This window comes from Xyrauchen texanus, chromosome 48 (assembly GCF_025860055.1).
Source record: "Xyrauchen texanus isolate HMW12.3.18 chromosome 48, RBS_HiC_50CHRs, whole genome shotgun sequence".
NCBI classification, from domain to species: domain Eukaryota; kingdom Metazoa; phylum Chordata; class Actinopteri; order Cypriniformes; family Catostomidae; genus Xyrauchen; species Xyrauchen texanus.
The window spans coordinates 24,205,494-24,224,154 of NC_068323.1; the positions used below are offsets into that span (position 1 = coordinate 24,205,494).

At 39.1% G+C, this 18,661-nt stretch overlaps 1 protein-coding gene across 1 annotated transcript in view; it reads left to right on the forward strand.

Annotated features, from left to right (window-relative positions):
* Positions 1-18,661, forward strand: part of LOC127639837 (inactive tyrosine-protein kinase 7-like) — a 54,044-nt gene that overhangs the window by 25,706 nt on the left and 9,677 nt on the right. The window contains exons 2-13 of the mRNA XM_052122110.1: positions 2,630-2,926; positions 3,759-3,861; positions 4,811-4,995; positions 5,570-5,717; positions 6,095-6,225; positions 6,645-6,911; positions 8,107-8,240; positions 12,999-13,134; positions 13,713-13,832; positions 15,990-16,139; positions 16,260-16,404; positions 18,040-18,167. Of these exons, the coding sequence (XP_051978070.1) occupies positions 2,630-2,926; positions 3,759-3,861; positions 4,811-4,995; positions 5,570-5,717; positions 6,095-6,225; positions 6,645-6,911; positions 8,107-8,240; positions 12,999-13,134; positions 13,713-13,832; positions 15,990-16,139; positions 16,260-16,404; positions 18,040-18,167 (1,944 nt within the window). The remainder of the gene's footprint in view (positions 1-2,629; positions 2,927-3,758; positions 3,862-4,810; positions 4,996-5,569; positions 5,718-6,094; positions 6,226-6,644; positions 6,912-8,106; positions 8,241-12,998; positions 13,135-13,712; positions 13,833-15,989; positions 16,140-16,259; positions 16,405-18,039; positions 18,168-18,661) is intronic.

An 18,661-nucleotide genomic window follows, 5' to 3' on the forward strand; every position in this document is an offset into this window, starting at 1 on the left:
TAGACTATAAATTGAATTGAACCCAGAATATTCCTTTAACGCATCAGTGAATGTTAGTATGTGCTTCACAATACCAGCAACACTACAGAACATTAGGCTTTATGTAGACTATAATAGAGCTTGTTTCCACTATTGTTCAAGGACTTGTCATGATTTGCCCCAGACAGATCTCAAAATCTACATAATAGAGAAGTTGAAATGTCACAAAGTGTTTGTTGGCTTTGGAGACATCTCACATGGTCTGGTTCATGGAGGAAGATCTTGTATCCTGGATACCTGCATGTTAAGACATGATTGTGGTTTCATAGAACACAGAGAATACAAAGATAATGGCTGGTGCTTCTAGACTAGACTAGAAATGTTATTTCAGTGTTTCTGTGCTGATTGTGAAATTGTATTTTACAAGTCATAAGAAGATTGGTCATTTTAAAAGCCTATAAATAGTTATTAGTGGTGTTTGCAAAATCAAGCATCACTATCACTATTGGTCATATTCATTTTCTTATCAGTAAATAGAAAATGAATGGAGAGAACCCATAGACATTCACAATGATGAGGTGACCTGAGCCATATCTAGAGACCAGAATGTCAAAGAGCTGTCTAGTATACTTAAACACAGGTGCAATTGTAGATTAAAGATGCATAAGATCTCAACAGATGGCTGTAGAGAAACAGTGTTTCGCTGCATTCCATTTTCTGCTGGAGCAGTGCGGGCTGATGTCGTGTTGACATCATGTCAGAGTAAATTAAAGAGAGGTTATCTCACTCCAGACAGGTGCAGCCCTTTACCCCCTTAAAGGAATAGGTCACCCAAAAATGCCAATTCTGTCATGATGTATATTGTAAACCTGTTTGAATTACTTCACTGGAACACAAAATCTAATATATAAAATGTATCTTCCTAAAAAGCAAAAAAGTAATAAAACTATTAATTTACGCTATATTCCAAGTTTTCTGAAGAGGTACGGAGCCACATTTACATTTGAAGTCAGAATAGTCAAATACATTTAAACTTGAGTTTTTCACAATTCCTGACATTTAATCATAGAAAACATTCCCTGTCTTAGATCAGTTAGGATCACTACTTTAATTTATGAATGTGAAATGTCAGAATATTAGTAGAGAGAATAATTTATTTCAACTTTTATTTCTTTCATCACATTCCCAGTGGGTCAGAAGTTTTACACTTTGTTAGTATTTGGTAGCATTGCCTTTAAATTGTTTAACTTTGGTCAAACATTTTGGGTATTCACAAGCTTCTCACAATATGTTGCTGGAATTTTGGCTCGTTCCTCCAGACAGAACTGGTGTAACTGAATCAGGTTTGTAGGCCTCCTTGCTCACACACGCTTTTTCAGTTCTGCCCACAAATTTTCTATTGGATTGAGGTCAGGACTTTTTGATGGCCTCTTACAATACCTTGACTTTGTTTTCCTTTAGCCATTTTGCTACAACTTTGGAGGTATGCTTGGGGTCATTGTCCATTTGGAAGACCCATTTGCAACTGAGATTGAACTTCCTGGCTGATGTCTTGAGATGTTGCTTCAATATATCCAAATAATTTTCCTTCCTCATGATGTCATCTATTTTGTGAAGTGCACCAGTCTCTCCTGCAGCAAAGCACCCATGACACAACATGATGCTGCCACCCCCATGCTTCACGGTTGGGATGTTGTCTCCAAACGTAATGATGGTAATTATGGCCAAACAGTTACATTTTTGTTTCATCAGACCAGAGGACATTTCTCCAAAAATTAAGGTCTTTGTCCCCATGTGCACTTGTAAACTGTAGTCTGGCTTTTTTTTATGGTGGTTTTGGAGCAGTGGCTTCTTCCTTGCTATTATCAGTCGATATAGGACTCGTTTTACTGTGGATATAGATACTTGTTTCCTTCAGCATCTTCACAAGGTCCTTTGCTGTTGTTCTGGGATTGATTTGCACTTTTTGCACAAAACTACATTCATCACTTGGAGACAGAATGAATCTCCTTCCTGAGCAGTATGTTAGCTGCGTGGTGCTATGGTGTTTATACTTGCATGCTATTGTTTGTACAGATGAACGTGGTACCTTCAGACATTTGAAAATTGCTCCCAAGGATGAACCAGACTTGTGGAGGTTCACAACTTTTTTCTGGTTTCTTTTGATTTTTCCCATGATGTCAAGCAAAGAGGTACTGAGTTTGAAGGTAGGCCTTAAAATACATCCACAGGTGCACTTCCAATTCAGTACACCTCCTATCAGAAGCTAATTGGCTAATTGTCATTTTCTGGAATTGTCCAAGCTGCTTAAAGGCACAGTTAACTTAGTGTATGTAAACTTCTGACCTACTGGAATTGTGATAGTCAATTAAAAGTGTAACAATCTGTCTGTAAACAATTGTTTGAAAAATGACACTTGTCATGCACAAAGTAGATGTCCTAAACAACTTACCAAAACTATAGTTTGCTAATATAGGAGTGGAGTGGTTAAAAAAAATAAGTTTTAATGACTTAAGTCAACCTAAGTGTATGTAAACTTCTGACTTGCAAAATATCTATAAATATATATATATTGAATATCATCAAAAGAAATCTCAAGATATTTGTCTCACTGCCCTAATCATACCTGTGTGTTGTCTTCTCTTAAAAGTGTTCTGCGTGCAGTCGGCATCTTTCTATTTCACCAAGGAGCCGAAATCCCAGGATGCCCTGCATGGGCGCAGTGCCGTGCTGCGGTGTGAAGTGAGTGATCCTCAAGGTGTGATCTACACTTGGACACACAATGGCGAGACAGTCAACAACACGGAGCGACGCTTTTTGGAAGGAGGCAACCTGCAAATCACAGCTATTGACAGATTACTGGACTCTGGAAACTTTCAGTGCATTGCCTCGAAAAACAGCACTGGTGAAGAGGAACGCACCAGCGAGGCCTCCATCAACATCAAGTGTGAGTGTTGCTTAGAGCGGCATGATTGTGACAAACCATATACTTTATATTGTAAGAGCAATTCATAATTTAGATTATTTTAATTTACATTAAAATACAAATTGTGGGGGCCTGGGTAACTCAGCGAGTATTGACGCTGACTGCCACCCCTGGAGTCGCAAGTATGGATGTGGCCTGAACGGCCGCTAGAAATCGGATTTGAAAGGTGATGCCCACTTGCATTGATGCATCACAGTGCATCGATCAGTCAATGAAATTTCGATGCATCTATTACGGAATTTAAGAATCGATTATCATTTCTATATTAATCACAACCCACATGGAGCGGAGCATGCAAAATTGAAAGGAAAGAAAGCGCACTTTGAAATAAAGAAAGTTTATGCAGCCGATTTCACCCTGTAAACCTACACGAGATAAAATGGATGGATGTGTGCGGCCTCTTGAAAATACTTCTCCTGGTATGTAAAAACACATGTGAGCCATTGGCCCATCCTGGCTGGCCCACTTCACTCCCTTTGCAACGACAGAAAGCAAAACAACACCCGCATGAAAGTTATTTTGAGCCAGCAAGTGGAAGCCAGACAAAGCCCCCCTTTATGTCCTATGCCAAGATTAATTGGATGAAATGCAGCGTCCGGCCGCTTGTGTCAGATAACAAGTAAGGTCAACTGAATAGAGTCGCCTGTTTTTGAGGCGGGTTCAAAGCACGACCAGATGGTGTGAATGGGGGAGTTTGTTTTTGATAGTGTGGACTGAGGGTTTTGATAAGGGTTTCATCCATCACCTGATAAACTGTCTGTTGTATTTAGTCTTGAACATTTCTTCCTTACAGGGTTGGAAAGTGGTGCGGTGACCCTGAAGAGTCCAGAATCAGAGGCAGAAATTGAGAGCTCCTCACAAGTGATATTACAGTGCAATATCGATGGACACCCACGGTGAGGAATCGCTCCTTGAACAAACCTTATATGTTGATGTAAAACAGTTAAAGGATGGGAAAGGAGGAGGCGAGAACCGGCTTGATGATATAAATCATAGTTTAATGGAAAACTTAAAAGACAACACAAACACACATGACGGACATGTCCGCTAACGATCTCTCTCTCCCGCACAGCCCTCTGCAGTCGACCTTTAAACCTCACGGAGGCATAATTAGCCTAATACGGGACCGGGTGTGAAGGATCACGACCCGGCCCCGCCCTCCGCCCTGCCACAGTTGAGCTTCTTGGACACTGTATCAGACAAACAGTATTACATAACACAGTGACAGTTCATGGTTCATTTTGAGCTGGACATGGCAAAATAACCATTTCATAAAAATGAATCATTTGGGAATCAGGCTACACTGATTACCTTGTGTGTTTTGCGCTGTAGATTTAAGAGAACCAGTTCATAAAGAGTCATTTGTTTTGGAATTGGACTACACCTGTCTTGATGTATGTTTCGCACTGTAGATTCAAAAGAATCAGTTTGTGGGAGTCATTTGTTTGGGAAGGAGTCTACACTGGACACTGTGTGTTTCATGCTATAAAAAATACTTGCTATTTGTTCGGGCATTGGACTGCACTGGTCGTGAAGTGTTTAACATTGTAAATTCAAAAGAACCAGTTCATAAGAGTCGTTCATTCGGGATTAGGGTTTCAGTGGTATGCTGTATGTTTCGCTCTTTAGAAGTAATTCGTTTGGAAATCGGTCCACATTTTTCACGCTAAAGTTTCCAAAGAACTTGCTCAAAAGAGTAATTTGTTTGGGAATCGAGTTCTGCTGGTTGTACTGTGTGTTTCACATTGTAGATTCAAAAGAACCTGCTCAAGATTCATTCATTCAGGAATCTTTATATTTTAGAAAACTATAAAACTATTTAAACAAATAACCCTGAATCTACAGGCCAATGAATCGGTGGTATAGAGATGGAACAGCACTTACAGAGAAGAGCTACAAAATAAACAACAAAGACCGAACACTTGTGCTGTCAAACGCGAGCCCTGAGGACAACGGTCTCTACTACTGCTGCGCCAAGAATGCCGTGGGCAAAGCGTGCAGCAACGACAACTTCACACTTAACATAATAGGTATGTATTTGACATAGCATGTACTGCAGTATACATGTACTTAAAAACGCTCTTATTGTTTTTATTATTCATCCATTCATAACATCTAGGGGCCTGGGTAGCTCAATGAGTAAAGACGCTGACTACCACCCCTGGAGTCACGAGTTTGAATCCAGAGCATGCTTAGTGACTCCAGCCAAGTCTCCTAAGCAACCAAATTGGCCAGTTGCTAGGGAGGGTAGAGTCATATGGGGTAACCTCCTCGTGGTTGCTATAATGTGGTTCTTGCTTTCGGTGGGGCACGTGCCGAGTTGTACGTGGATGCCGCGGTGGATGGCGTGAAGCCTCCACACGCGTTATGTCTCCACGGAAACACACTCAACAAGCCATGTGATAAAATGCAGGGATTGACTATCTCTGATGCGGAGGCAACTGAGATTCGTCCTCCGCTACCCAGATTGAGGCGAGTCACTACGCCACCTCGAAGACTTAAGAATGACTTGGGAATTGGTCATATCAAATTGGGGAGAAAAAAAATCATGAATTGAATGTATAATGTCCCATTTTGTATTGAATGGTCTGTATCTGTCTGTAGATAAGAGTTACCCTAAGCCGGTGGTGAAGCCAGAGGATTTAGTGGTCTTGAGGAATGAGGAAGCTCTCTTCCACTGTCAGTTCACGGCCGAACCGCAGCCCACTGTTGAGTGGTACCATGAGAATGAGCTGGTTTCAAACAAGAGCCGGTAGTGCACTGCTTTATTTTTTTATCATTTGAAAAGTGATGTGCTCTTGATGAATTTAAATATTATAAATCACATTAAAAGTGATATTAGCATCATATGACTTTCGGGGGGAAAAAAGGATTTTCTCCAAAGAAATAAACTTCAAGACCAAAATGTTATTCATCTTGGTGCTGATTGGTTGGTTCATGGCTTAGATCTCTTTACTGAAGATTTTTTAAAGCCTATGGAGAAAATTAAGGAGAAAATTGCTTCCAGAACAAGACTGCTGCTTGAAAAGTAGACAGTCACTGTTGAGCTCTATAAAGAAATGTTCTTGTGTCTTTGTCAATGAGTGTATTGAGTGGATGTTTTTGACTGTATCTTTCTCTTCTGGCCAGTGTGTTTATTCTGAGCAATGGCTCTCTCGTCATTACTCAAGTGAAGCAGAGGAACACAGGCCTGTATAAATGTGTGGCTCAGGGGCCACGGGGCCCCCCTGTCTCACTCGAGGCCTTCCTGCGACTAGCAGGTAACACACTCACACTTACTCTTGAATAGCTTCACACACAGTTTAAGTATCCAGGACTCTTCGTTCAACAGCTTAAACACTAAAAAAAAAAATGTTTTGCTGTGCTTTCACCAATATTTGGTGGTGATTAAGCAGCATTATGATTGAGTAACATTGTGATCACGCTGATGTTTTTAATTCACTTATTTTGGCCATTCATTTTCCAAAAGAACAGCCCAGTAGACTGACATCCACACTACTCCGTTTCTCGATTTTCAGTTTCTAACGTCATCGTTTTCCAGAGTATGCAGTAATGGAGTGCGTTTCTAAATGCTCAAAAATATACACTTTCCCATCTACAAATATATAAACCTAAAAGTTGAAGACAAATTCTTGTCTATTTGTCAACTTGCATTTCTTTCATCTCCATTTCCCATCAGAAATCGAGGACATGATTGCCAAACAGTCGAGAGTGTTCACTGCAAATTCTCTGGATCGCGTCACGTGCCGCCCGCCTCGTGGGCACCCGGAGCCAGAGGTTTGGTGGGAACATGAGGGACAGCGAGTTCCTGCCGAAGGCAGGGTGTACCAGGACGGGCTGGACCTGATTTTCAGTCCCACCCACAGTGAAGACTCTGGAACCTACACGTGTTTTGCACAGAACAAGGCAGGCCAGAGAACACAGGAGTTGACAGTCACCGTAGCCAGTAAGTTTTACACCAAAAACATTCTACGCAAGTATATTGCAAACTCACAGCCCCTGTTCTACATACTTTATATTCTTGCATTACTGTGATGGTACTTAATGGGTCGATAGAGTTATGTTAAAATGTAGCAGAAGTTGACCTGAAGAAGAACACTGACCTTAAAAGTAGATCATTTATGCTAATGTACTCTTGTGCCACAATGCTGAAAATGGGCACATTTTGCTCGAAAACAACAATGCATAAAAAATCAAGCATACTTCACAAATTTGCGTAGAGTATGTTTCTTGCCTTACTTTTATCTGCTGAATATCTCACAGCCTTCAGATTTTCCTATGACCAGTGTTGCTTACGAATTAAAGGTGAATGTGCCTCTAGTGGCACCAACTGGAATTACAGGAATAATGACTTAAATTAATAAACTTTCTCCAAACACTTCTGTAATTAAATGTAGCACGCTTTATACTTAAAACAAGAAAAAACAAATTGCAAATGAGGTTAGAAAAATAAACTTAACTAAAAGTAAAATATAGCCTCAACTGGCAATTATCGGGGTCAATGCCGTTTTCAAAAGTGGATTAGCAAAATTGCCAAAGTAATTTAATTACGAAGTACTCTAGTTACTTGTTTGGTATGATGTTTGCAGACTTACAAGGATTAGCTAAATAAAACGTATATCTTCGATTTTATAAAACCCTACTTTTTCAAACTCTTCCTTGACTTGTTGGTCTAATTGCTTGTGTCATCTAGAGACCCTAGAAATAAAGAAGTTATCAAAATTTGAGCTGTTCATTTAGTTTCGCTTGACTGGAGAATGCATTTGGTATCTTGCCCATATGGTTGCCAAGTAACTAGCGAAAACGTAAAAGTGTTTATTATAGCGCCATCTGGGGTTGGATTGGGGTGTGTATGAAACTTTGTAGTTTGGGGTAGGGAGGTGGGGGGTTGTATTTGGGACCACTCTGCCAAATTTTAGATCTCTTGGACTTTTTGCTCCACAGACACATTTAATGCAGAAAAAGAAAAATAATTGGTTAATGGACCCCTGTTTTTCTTGTTTTAGGGATTTTTAGATATTTGTATTGAAATCAAGATAGAGAATGAGATTTTGTTTTTTTACACACTGATATTATTTCTACATTTCCACACTGAAATCAATATGAGATTGTCCTCTTAAACATCATCTATGTGTGAACAGCTAAACCAGAGTGGATCCAGAAGCCGGTGGACAGTCATTTAGAGGAGGGCCGGGCTGGGTACATGCACTGTCATGCTCGCGCCACCGAACCTGAGGTCACATGGTACCGTAACATGCAGCCAATCAATGCAGAGGTGAGCGGGACAATGATGTCATACTGTTATCATGTGGTGTAATGCAATCCTTAACTGTGTCCTGAGGAAATTAAAGCTTTTGATGTGTCTGAATGAAGATGTGTTATTTCTGTTGGGGAAAATATGATCTTTTACCTATAATGTGTCGTTGTGCAAATGTGCAGTATATGTGAATGCATCAATGCTTTATTTTAAATTACAAACACAGCACAAGTCATGATGTCCTATTCATGAAAAATTGACTCTTTTGAACCGGGTCTTTTCATGAATCAGCCGAGAAGAACTCTGGGTTTGAACTATGTAGCTCAAGTTAGCTGTTTGGATCAGAGTCACTTTCTCAGCGAATCAGCCTTCAGTGAGTTACAGCCCCATGAGAGTGTATTTCGGGCTTCTTTAGAATGGTTTTTTCCAGAGTGTAATCCGTTATTTTGTATCTGAATCAGAATTTTCAAAGTTTTTTTTGCACAAAGAATTTGTATCGGTGACAGAAGCTTCCAGTGCACAAATAATACAACAATAAGACAGAGATAAAAAAAAAAATAGAATAAAAAGAAGCTAATATAAATGATAAAGTATGTGCACATGTGCAGTTATACTGGGCTTCCCTCGATACCCCATTTGAGAATTTACTATTTTAAAGCACTATGGAGCAATTCAACCATTTCAAATGCCAAGAGAGCTATGCTAATCTGAACAGTATTTACGAGGGAAAGAGAAAAAACCTGCCCTTAACCAGTGTCAATGCACCCTTTGCTATGCTAAACACTCATTTTGATGCTGTGATCTCTTCATTTACTATTGCTTTTACCATGACTTGAATAATTCATAAATAAATTAAGGATCAATAATCTTTGATTTACCTTAGAGAAAATGTGTCCTATCTGATGTTATTCTTGTTCATTTGGGAATCAATATATGATGCTCTTCTCTACATTTATTTAAATATTTTTTTTTCTTCAGTTAACTCATGTCCCTATTACAAGTGACCCAGCAACAACGTTTTTTTTATTTATTTTTTGGATCATTTAAAATCCTGCGTAAAAGTACTCAAACATGCATTACTTCCATAGACTCATTTGAAAATGGCAAATGCCTGTCAGAGTATTGGTGGCCTGGCAACAGTTGTTAAAACAGGATTGGTCAGAAGCGATGCAAAGGGTCAATTACAAGTCTTCACATCTGCTCATCAACACTAACATGCATTTCTGTAAACTGTAACAGAATTTTTCCATAGAACTGTGGAAGTTGTATTATAATTTTTTTAAATGTTAGTGGCTGTACTTTTTCCAGAACAAATAAAGTGTTTATTTTTAAGAAAGAATAACTACCACTGTAATGATGAACCAGACATGGTGTTTCTTGTCATTATGGCATTACAAATGCAACTTTTAAAAATGTATTCTGGCGAGTTTATTCTGGTGAGTGTTTACATTTCTCCACAAGCGTTGTGAATGAAGCGCTGCAACAGATGGCTGATCCCATCACAGACACGGAACAACAATACCCGGACTCACTTCTTATTATTCTCAGTGATTTTAACCAATCACCCGTGAACTGCCAAAATACAAACAGCACATTACTTTCCCCACAAGAGACAGAAATATACTGGATCACTACAACACATCAATAAAGGATGCATATTGCTCTGTCCCTAGAATAGTTTTGGTACTCTCTGATCACTGTCTGGTTCATCTTCTTCTGACCTACAGGCAAAAAATAAAATCAGCTACACCTGTAGTAAAGAGAGTAAAAAGATGGACCAATGAAGCAGAGCAGGAACTACAAGCCTGCTTTGGCTGCACTGACTGGAGTGTTTTGAAGCTGCATCTAGCTCATCTGGATGAGCTCACAGAAACTGTGACAACATATATCAGTTTTTGTGAGGGTATGTGCATTCCTACTAGGACTTATTAACGTTCAACAATGACAAACCATGGTAAAACTCGGGCAGCTTCGTCAGGCCAAAGTGGATGCTTACAGAAGTGGGGATAAAATCTTGTACAAATTTAGGCTGGAAACACACTGACAAATGAGATTAGAGTGGCTAAAAGAAGCTACTCTGAGAAGCTGAAAAACACGTTTTCTGCAAACGACCCTGCATCAGTGTGGAGAGGCCTGAAAGACATTACTAACTACAAGACACCATCTACCAACACTGTAGGGAATCGACAACTGGCTGACGACCTGAATGAGTTTTACTGTAGATTTGAAAAGCCCAGTCTCACACCCCATACCCACTCTGACTTTCACTTCTCACAAACATCAACACCTCCTGCAAACCCCTCCTCCCCTCTCCTGTTTTGACCCGCTTATCTAAAATCCAGTGCTGACCAGCTGGCCCCCATCTTCACAAAGATCTTCAATAGATCACTGGAGTAGTGTGAAGTTCCCTGATGCTTCAAATGCTCCACTATCATCCCTGTCCCAAAGAAACCCAAAATCACTGGACTTAATGACTTATTGACCCATCACTCTGACGTCTGTGGTCATGAAGTCATTTGAGAGACTGTTGTTGGCCCACCTGAAGGACACCACTTGACCCTTTCTGGACCCCCTTCAATTTGCTTATCAAGCAAACAGGTCTGTGGATGATTCAGTCAACATGGGATTACATGATATCCTGCAACATGTGGACAAACCAGGGCCATATGCAAGGATCCTTTTTGTGGACTTCAGTTCGGCTTTTAACACCATCATCCCAGATATTCTCTGGACTATATTAAACAAACTCTCTGTTCCCATGTCTATCTGTCAGTGGATTACCAGCTTTCTGACAGACAAGGATGTGTGCTCTCCCCACTACACTTCTCCCTGTATACCAATGAATGCACTGCCAAGGACACCGCTGTCAAGCTCCTGAAGTTTGCAGACAACACTACTGTCATTGGCCTCATCAAGGATTACGATGAGTCTGTATACATAAGGGAGGTTGAACAGCTGGTTGTCTGGTGCAGTCAAAACAACTTGAAGCTGAACACGCTCAAAACAGTGGAAATTATTGTGGACTTGAGGAGAAACACCCAAACATTTACCCCCCTCACTATCCTAAACAGCACTGTGGCAGCAGTGGAGTCATTCAAGTTCCTAGGCTCAATCATCTCACAGGACTTGAAGTGGGAGACACACATCGACTCCATTGTGAAAAAGGCTCAGCAGAGGTTGTTCTTCCTTCGCAGCTGAAGAAGTTCAAACTGCCACAGGCGCTGCTGATACAGTTCTATTTAGCAGTCATTGAGTCTGTCCTCTACACTTCAATAACTGTCTGGTTTGGTTCAGCTACGAAATCAGTCATCAGAAGACTACAAAGGACAGTTCGGACTGCTGAGCGGATTATCGGGTGCCTCCTGCCCTACCTTCAAGAATTCCACACTTCCAGAGTGAAGAAAAATCTCTCTGGACCCCACTAACCGAGCCCACTGTTTTTTTTTTAACTGTTGCCTTCTGTACGGCACTACAGAACACTGAGCACCAGAAGAACCATCAGGCACAGGAACAGTTTTTTCCCTCAGGATATCCATCTCATAAACAGTTAAAACTGCCCCATTGAGCAATAATTATGTGCAATAAACAGCTTAGTCTATTTATATTTCTCCAACATACCATACCTCTTCTGCCATACATTCCCTTGCACTATCTTTACATAACAGATTTGTATTTGTAAATACAAATATATCGATTTGTTTTCTCTTATTTTGTATTTCTATATATACTAATTTTCTCTATTCACTTATTATTTTTATTCTATTTTTTTTTTAATTGTCTCTGTCTTGTTGTATTGTGTGTGCACTGGAAGCTTCTGTCGCCAAGACAAATTCCTTGTATGTGTAAACATACTTGGCACAAAATCTCATTCTGTTAAAATAATTATGATAAGCATAACAGCAAGTACAAATGTAGAACACAAGTCTGAACTTTTATACATTTTGAACAAAGTAATGTGTAATATTGTAATACATTTCTTGATAATGTTTGAGATTAGGAAACAAACTGGCCTGGTTTGCCTTCAGATGTTGCTATAGTCAAATGATTCTCAAATCATTATGGGTCTGATAAAACTCCTGAATATTATATTTAGGCCTATAGAAATAAGGTGTTAAGTTAGTTTGATTTCCCACAGAACCTTGAAGTACAAAAACGGTTGAATTCAGAAGTTTCTAGATGCTCTGATGATCAAAGTATTAATATTCATTACAAACATGAAACGCAACAACAAATCTTAAATATTAATTGCAATCATGTAAAAAAAAAAAAGAAACATTTTTGTGCGTTTTCCAAGGTTTGAGTGCCTATAACACCAGAGTTATTACATATATCTTAATATCCTTGTAGATTATAATTCAGAATGTAGTATATGCGACTCTATGGGACTCTGAATGTGGCTCCATTTGTAAATTGTTAAAGTTTACCCATTTTCAATGGTCGAAAACCAAATGTGGTTCACACGGATAAAATGTTATTTTCTTGTCCAGTAAAACAAAGGTTTGAAGTACAAAATAGTGTTGAAACTAGAAATGTACCTTTATTCACATAAATTGTCAATCTCGAATTTCTTTTTTGTTGTTAGGGAGAGATTGTCTGTTTGTCCAACCAGTGGAAAATGGAGTGTGTTCGGGAAACCAATTTGAAAACAGTCATTATTTTCGCAATTTATTTTGGTGACGTTTGTGGCTCAAAAAATACACACTTCAACTGGAAAGACTTGACTAGATAAACTGATATCATGAATGAATGCACTAAACTCTCTTTGTTTTTTGAAAGGATGTTCGCTTCAAGCTCTTCTCCAATGGAACTCTGCGTATAAATAACGTGGAAGTTTATGACAGTCACCTGTACATCTGCGAGAGCAGAACAGAGGCAGGAAAACTTCGCGCACAGGCACGAGTCTATGTACTAGGTGAGGAACGTTTGTTGTATCCCATTTTGTTTTCAATTCAGCTACTGCATTTGTTGACCTCAAAACTGGCCTAGCCGTTGCTCTTTAGTCCAGTGGTTTTTGAGAGTTTGCTGTTGCGCAATGTTTGGTTTAATCTGATTACAAAGAAATGAATTACTTTAATCAACTTTTTTAGTGCAAAAAGTAGTGTCTCACATTGCATTTTAAATTCCTGTAATCAGATTACAAGTTACTGACTCTAAATGAATACATTTTAAGTAAAATACTTCGGTTGCACATAGGTCTATTTCTAAAATAATAAAATGAATATAGAATATATATAAACATGAATTATTTTCATATTTCAAGTCATTGTAAAGTAAAAATGTGTTGTGCTATGTACGCAGGCCGCATGCAACAATGAAAATGGAGGAAATATAGGCATTATTTTGAATTAGTTAAGAGGTAAAACAAAAGTGTGAATTTTAGAAAGTAACTTAGTAAAGTCAGTAATCTGGTTACAATTTCAGAGATGTAATTTTCCATTGGTAGTGGATTACTTTTGAGTAACTTAACCCAAAACTTGTGGTGTGTTTCAGAGCGCCTGAAGTTCACACCGACACCGCAGGCCTATCAGTGTCTGGAGCTCAATAAAGAGGGAAACCTGCAGTGCTCTGCTAAAGGCCGACCAACCCCCACCATAAGCTGGATAAGAACAGGTGTGCATAAAGAGAAACAATGTGAATATTGATACACTAAGATTGTAAAAACAGCTGTCAAAATCAAGATTATGAGTAAACCTCATCCCAAATATCTGCCTTTATAAAAATGTTTGTCTATCTATACAGTGTTTGGACACTGAAGTTAGACTTAAAATTGTCTGAATGTCATTGCATTAGATATAATGTCAAAGCAACTAACATTTATTGTAAAGAAAGATGACACAAACACACTATTTTAACGTTTTTTTAAAGGGGTCATGACGTATATATTTTTTGTTATTTTAAAGTGTTCATTGAGGTTCACCTTTAATATTAGTTAAGTAGTTTGCATAAAAAACAGTCATGTATTTGTAAAGCATGATCATTTTTCACCCTCATTCTGACCCTCTGTCAGAAACGCTCAGTTTTGGTGCTGCTTCTCCTTTAAGACCTGACAGTAAATGCCCACTGATTGGCTCTCTACTCTTGACTGACCTGCCATCTCACTGCTCATCATTACTGGGCGGGGCTACGGAGGTGATACGTTTAAGTAAGCATTGATATGTTGTTGTGGAGTGCACAGAAATCTGTCTAGAGGTCTGCACGGGCCTTAAAATGAAACCCTACCCGGCCCGAACAATTCGTCAGATTTTAAGCCCAACCCGAAATCGCTTGCCATCTCATTTCTTGTAGTATCTTCTCCTAGTATAGCTGTATTTTATGTAAGCATATAGGCAACATTCTTAACAGTACTGAAACCGTAAACATACTGTTTTAACAAGGCACAGCAGCCCCTCAGTGCACTAGAGCAGAAGTGGGGAGTATGGCCTTAACGTTAATGCGCTGAAGCTTCACTTGGTGCAGAACAATCTGGATTAATATGAAACAATGCAACTATCCCCCGTATGCAGCCTGAACTTGAGATTGTTGAGTCTTTGTGACAACTGTGCTAAAAACAATCTAGACGCAGCGCAAAGAATGAAACAGCGCTCAAGTGTCTCGACATGCGTTGTTGAAAATCTGAAGTTCTTTTTAACTTGACATGATGTTTAAACAGTTCTGGTCCTGTGTGAGACGCAGAAGAAAAAGCAAGATGCGGTGAAAATGTCAAATACATTCATCCAGCAAGTGTTTAAACAATGAGAACACTGAACAGATGTGCGCAAAAACACATGCGGTGTGAACGGCCCCTAACTCGTCCGTTCGTGCATGTATGTGAGTGAGAGCGCATACATGAAACAAGATCAGCGGGCCGGTTTATTTGTTCATTTATTACAAACCTGAACACGACCTGAAACAGACACAGGGTTGCAGACATTTAAATCTGCCTAATAAAACATATGCTCCCCTGTGAGATTTGTTGTTTGAGATAAGCATTTATTTATTTTCACAAGTATAAGTAGCATTCATGTAAATACTGGCTAAAGCATTTCTTCCAGTAACTATTCAGACAGACGTGTTTTCGCCCTAAAAACAATTCACTGTAAAGAACCGACTCAAATGAATTATACATTCACAAATATATTCTTTTAAAAAGCCAACAGAAAGCCGGGACACATTTCATGATTGATGAAATATTCTGAGAATAAATATTTCTCAGGTCAGTCGGAGCGCTCATGGTACTCACGGTGCATACGGCCGTACAGCTGCAGGTGCCACTGGTGGAGGCGGTCAGATGCAAATGTCTACCACAGTGTGACATCACAATGTGGAGGAAGTACAGAACGAGTCGTTTTGGCAGTCTGGTTTCAAAAAATGCTCTTATTGTAGTGTGGAGGACGTTTTGAGTTCTGAAACTCACAGTATGTTTTTATTGTACAGTGAAATCTTACAGGTCAATAGGTCAAGGAAAATGTAATTCCTCATGTCATGACCCCTTTAAACAAAAAGGTAACATTTTACAATAAGGTTTTATTTATTAATGAATGTAATAAACAACTTAGAATGTCTGTCAACCAATCCAGAATCAAGCATTCAACAGTAGTTCTTGCATCATTTGTTTGCAGATGCCACTTTTTTGATATTTTTTTAATCTAATACAGTTACAGGCAGAAATTTTTTAAGTATTAAATACTTTTTGGGGCCACTGTACCTGTTAGACTCTTAAATATTTTGAAAAAAACGTCATTATCATGTTGTAGTTGATATGTGTGCACTGTCTCTCTGGCACTGCAGATGGCAGTGATATCCCAGCGTGGGTGGGGCAGCACGGGAGTACACTGCGCTTTACTGCAGTGACTCGGGCAGACGCGGGCAACTACACCTGTCTCGCATCCAACAGTCAGCAGGGCGAGATCAGAGCCGTCGTGCAGCTCACTGTCGCAGGTGCAAAAAGAAAATATTTAAGGTGTCCACTTTAAATGTATTTGTTTGCATAGATTGTATTAAACATTTCTGTGTCTTTGCTTTGTTTTGCTCTTTTTCGGTCTCTATCCTGTTCTTTAGTTTACGTGGTGTTTAAACTGAATCCAGAGAATACCACAGTATATCAGGGTCACAACGCAGTACTGCATTGTCAGGCCACTGGAGATCCTCCTCCCTTTATCCAATGGAAGAAAAAAGACAAATTTTTGGAGGCGGGCTCGAGCAGGTAAAGCCAAAATATCACGAAAATGGAACTGATTTCAGTTCTCTTCAGTTAAAATGATCATAACTACTGTGGGTTTGTTTGGAAAAAGATTATTTGCTCTAAAGAATTACGCCGATATAATTTTCTCGTTTAACATGAAAAATTCAAAACACCCTTTAAACAAGAAGCATGTGCTTCACAAGCAAAATTGCTATGGGGCTTTTCCACTGCACGGTACAACTCGACTCCGCTCGGTTTTTGGGGGTTTTCCACTGTGGAAAGTACCTGATACTTTTTTAGTACCACCTTGGTCGACGTTCCAAGCAAGCTGAGCCGATACTGAATGTGACATCAAAACCCTGCAGATTACTGACTGGTCCGAGAGAATCATCACTACCAGCGTCACTGGGTTTGCGACACGCAACATCAACCCGCTAATTTTAAAGGTAGCAACAGCGATACTGTGTCGTGTTTAAGATGATGTCACATAGAGGCGGCACAACTATGACGATCAGTCTATAATCACACCCACGTTGAGGTGGCACTAAACTGCAGTGGAAATGCAAGCTCAGAAAAGTAAAGCGAGTAAATTGTCGAACCGTAACGTGCAGTGCCATTTGTTTTCTTACCCCACTGACAAATAGTTTTCCCATGTTTTAACCTCTTTAGCTCTGTTGCATATTTTGTCTGCTGCTTGCAGTTTTTCACACCCAATTTTAAAAGCCCACCTTCTATACATACAGTCTACTAATCGCAAAATATTGGTCTCAATTTACCCCCCAAAAAAGTGTCAAAGTAATCCAATATTTCATTAATAATGTTGCGTATGTTTGCAGTCTTATGATGAACACGAATTTATTTATATTAAAAATAATGTTTTTATTCTGTCTTTGAAAGTCCGTAATTCAGGCTCTGTTTGCTCTGTGTCCCTGCAAACGTGTTAGTTCATTCCACTAAATGGCAGAAAGTACCATGTAAGATATATTTTTCTCAATTGTCTTCACATTAGACAGATCTGAAATGTAGGTGGTGCTCTAACGCAACTGAGCACTTGCTTGTCCATAGACATTCAGTCTATTTTGTGATCATCACACCTTCCCCACTGTGTTTTTGTATATCTTGGCCTCTGAGTGGACTAGAAGCTTAATCTAGGGGTCATTGGAAGTTGGTTAATATTTCATCATTGATAGTCAAGAACATATTTTATAGATGATTTGTTTATAAAGTTTATCTTCAGGGTGGGGCTCATTGGTTATGGAAAGATTTTCAGGTATTATTTTCTATAACATAAATCCAAACGTGTCAGTTCAGTAAAAAATACATTAAATTCTAAACTTTGAAATGGTACAACAAATTACTGTTTTAGAGGTACTTTTACATTTAAATTGCAAACATTTACACACTCCTGGTACCACCCACGAAACGTATGTATATATAAACCTGACTAAATTTAGTTAGATTTAGCTTAAAACAAGAAATAAGTTTGTCAATGGGGTGAAAACATTTATTGAGTATGTATTCTCTTAAAACAGTTCTATTTTAAATTGTTCTAGTATATGTACCTTATTTTAAGGATGTAAACATGTTTTTACTGAACAACAAAACAAAAATACTGGTTTGCAATGAAACCGACTCTCTGGGTTGTTTCTGATTCAGGTTTCAGAAGATGGCCAATGGCTCTCTGGTCATTTATGACGTCAGCACAGAGGACACAGGAAGTTACACCTGCATTGCAGGAAACAGCTGTAACATCGCAGACACCTCAGCCGAGCTCTACGTCGTGGGTGAGTTTGTCATCTTCAGCACTGTTACATTGCAAGAAAAACTTTTTGTCTTTGTAATCTTTGATTCAAATGTATTAAGTCCACATTTCAACATTGAGCTGCATTCATTTGCCACCCCAAACTAACTTCAGCACATCTCATGTTGTAGTTTTTTGTGATACCAGCTCAATTTCATTATGTTGAATTAGAGCTGCTTTGAGTGCAGTGGCCTTCATTGACCTCAGAGAGGCACATGAAAGTGTGTTCAGCACGGTCACATCCTAATTGAATGTTCATGCCAGTGTCACTGTATTCCTGTGAGACTCTAAAGACTGCTCCAGTACATGATCACACACTCTCTATATAAATCACAAATAATTCTCATTAACACTACTTTCATATCCTTACTTAAACATGAACCAAAACTTTAAGCATTTAGACACACAAGAAAATGTTCACAATTATAACATTACAAATCTGATCATTTATCCTTACATCAACCATTAGACAGTTTG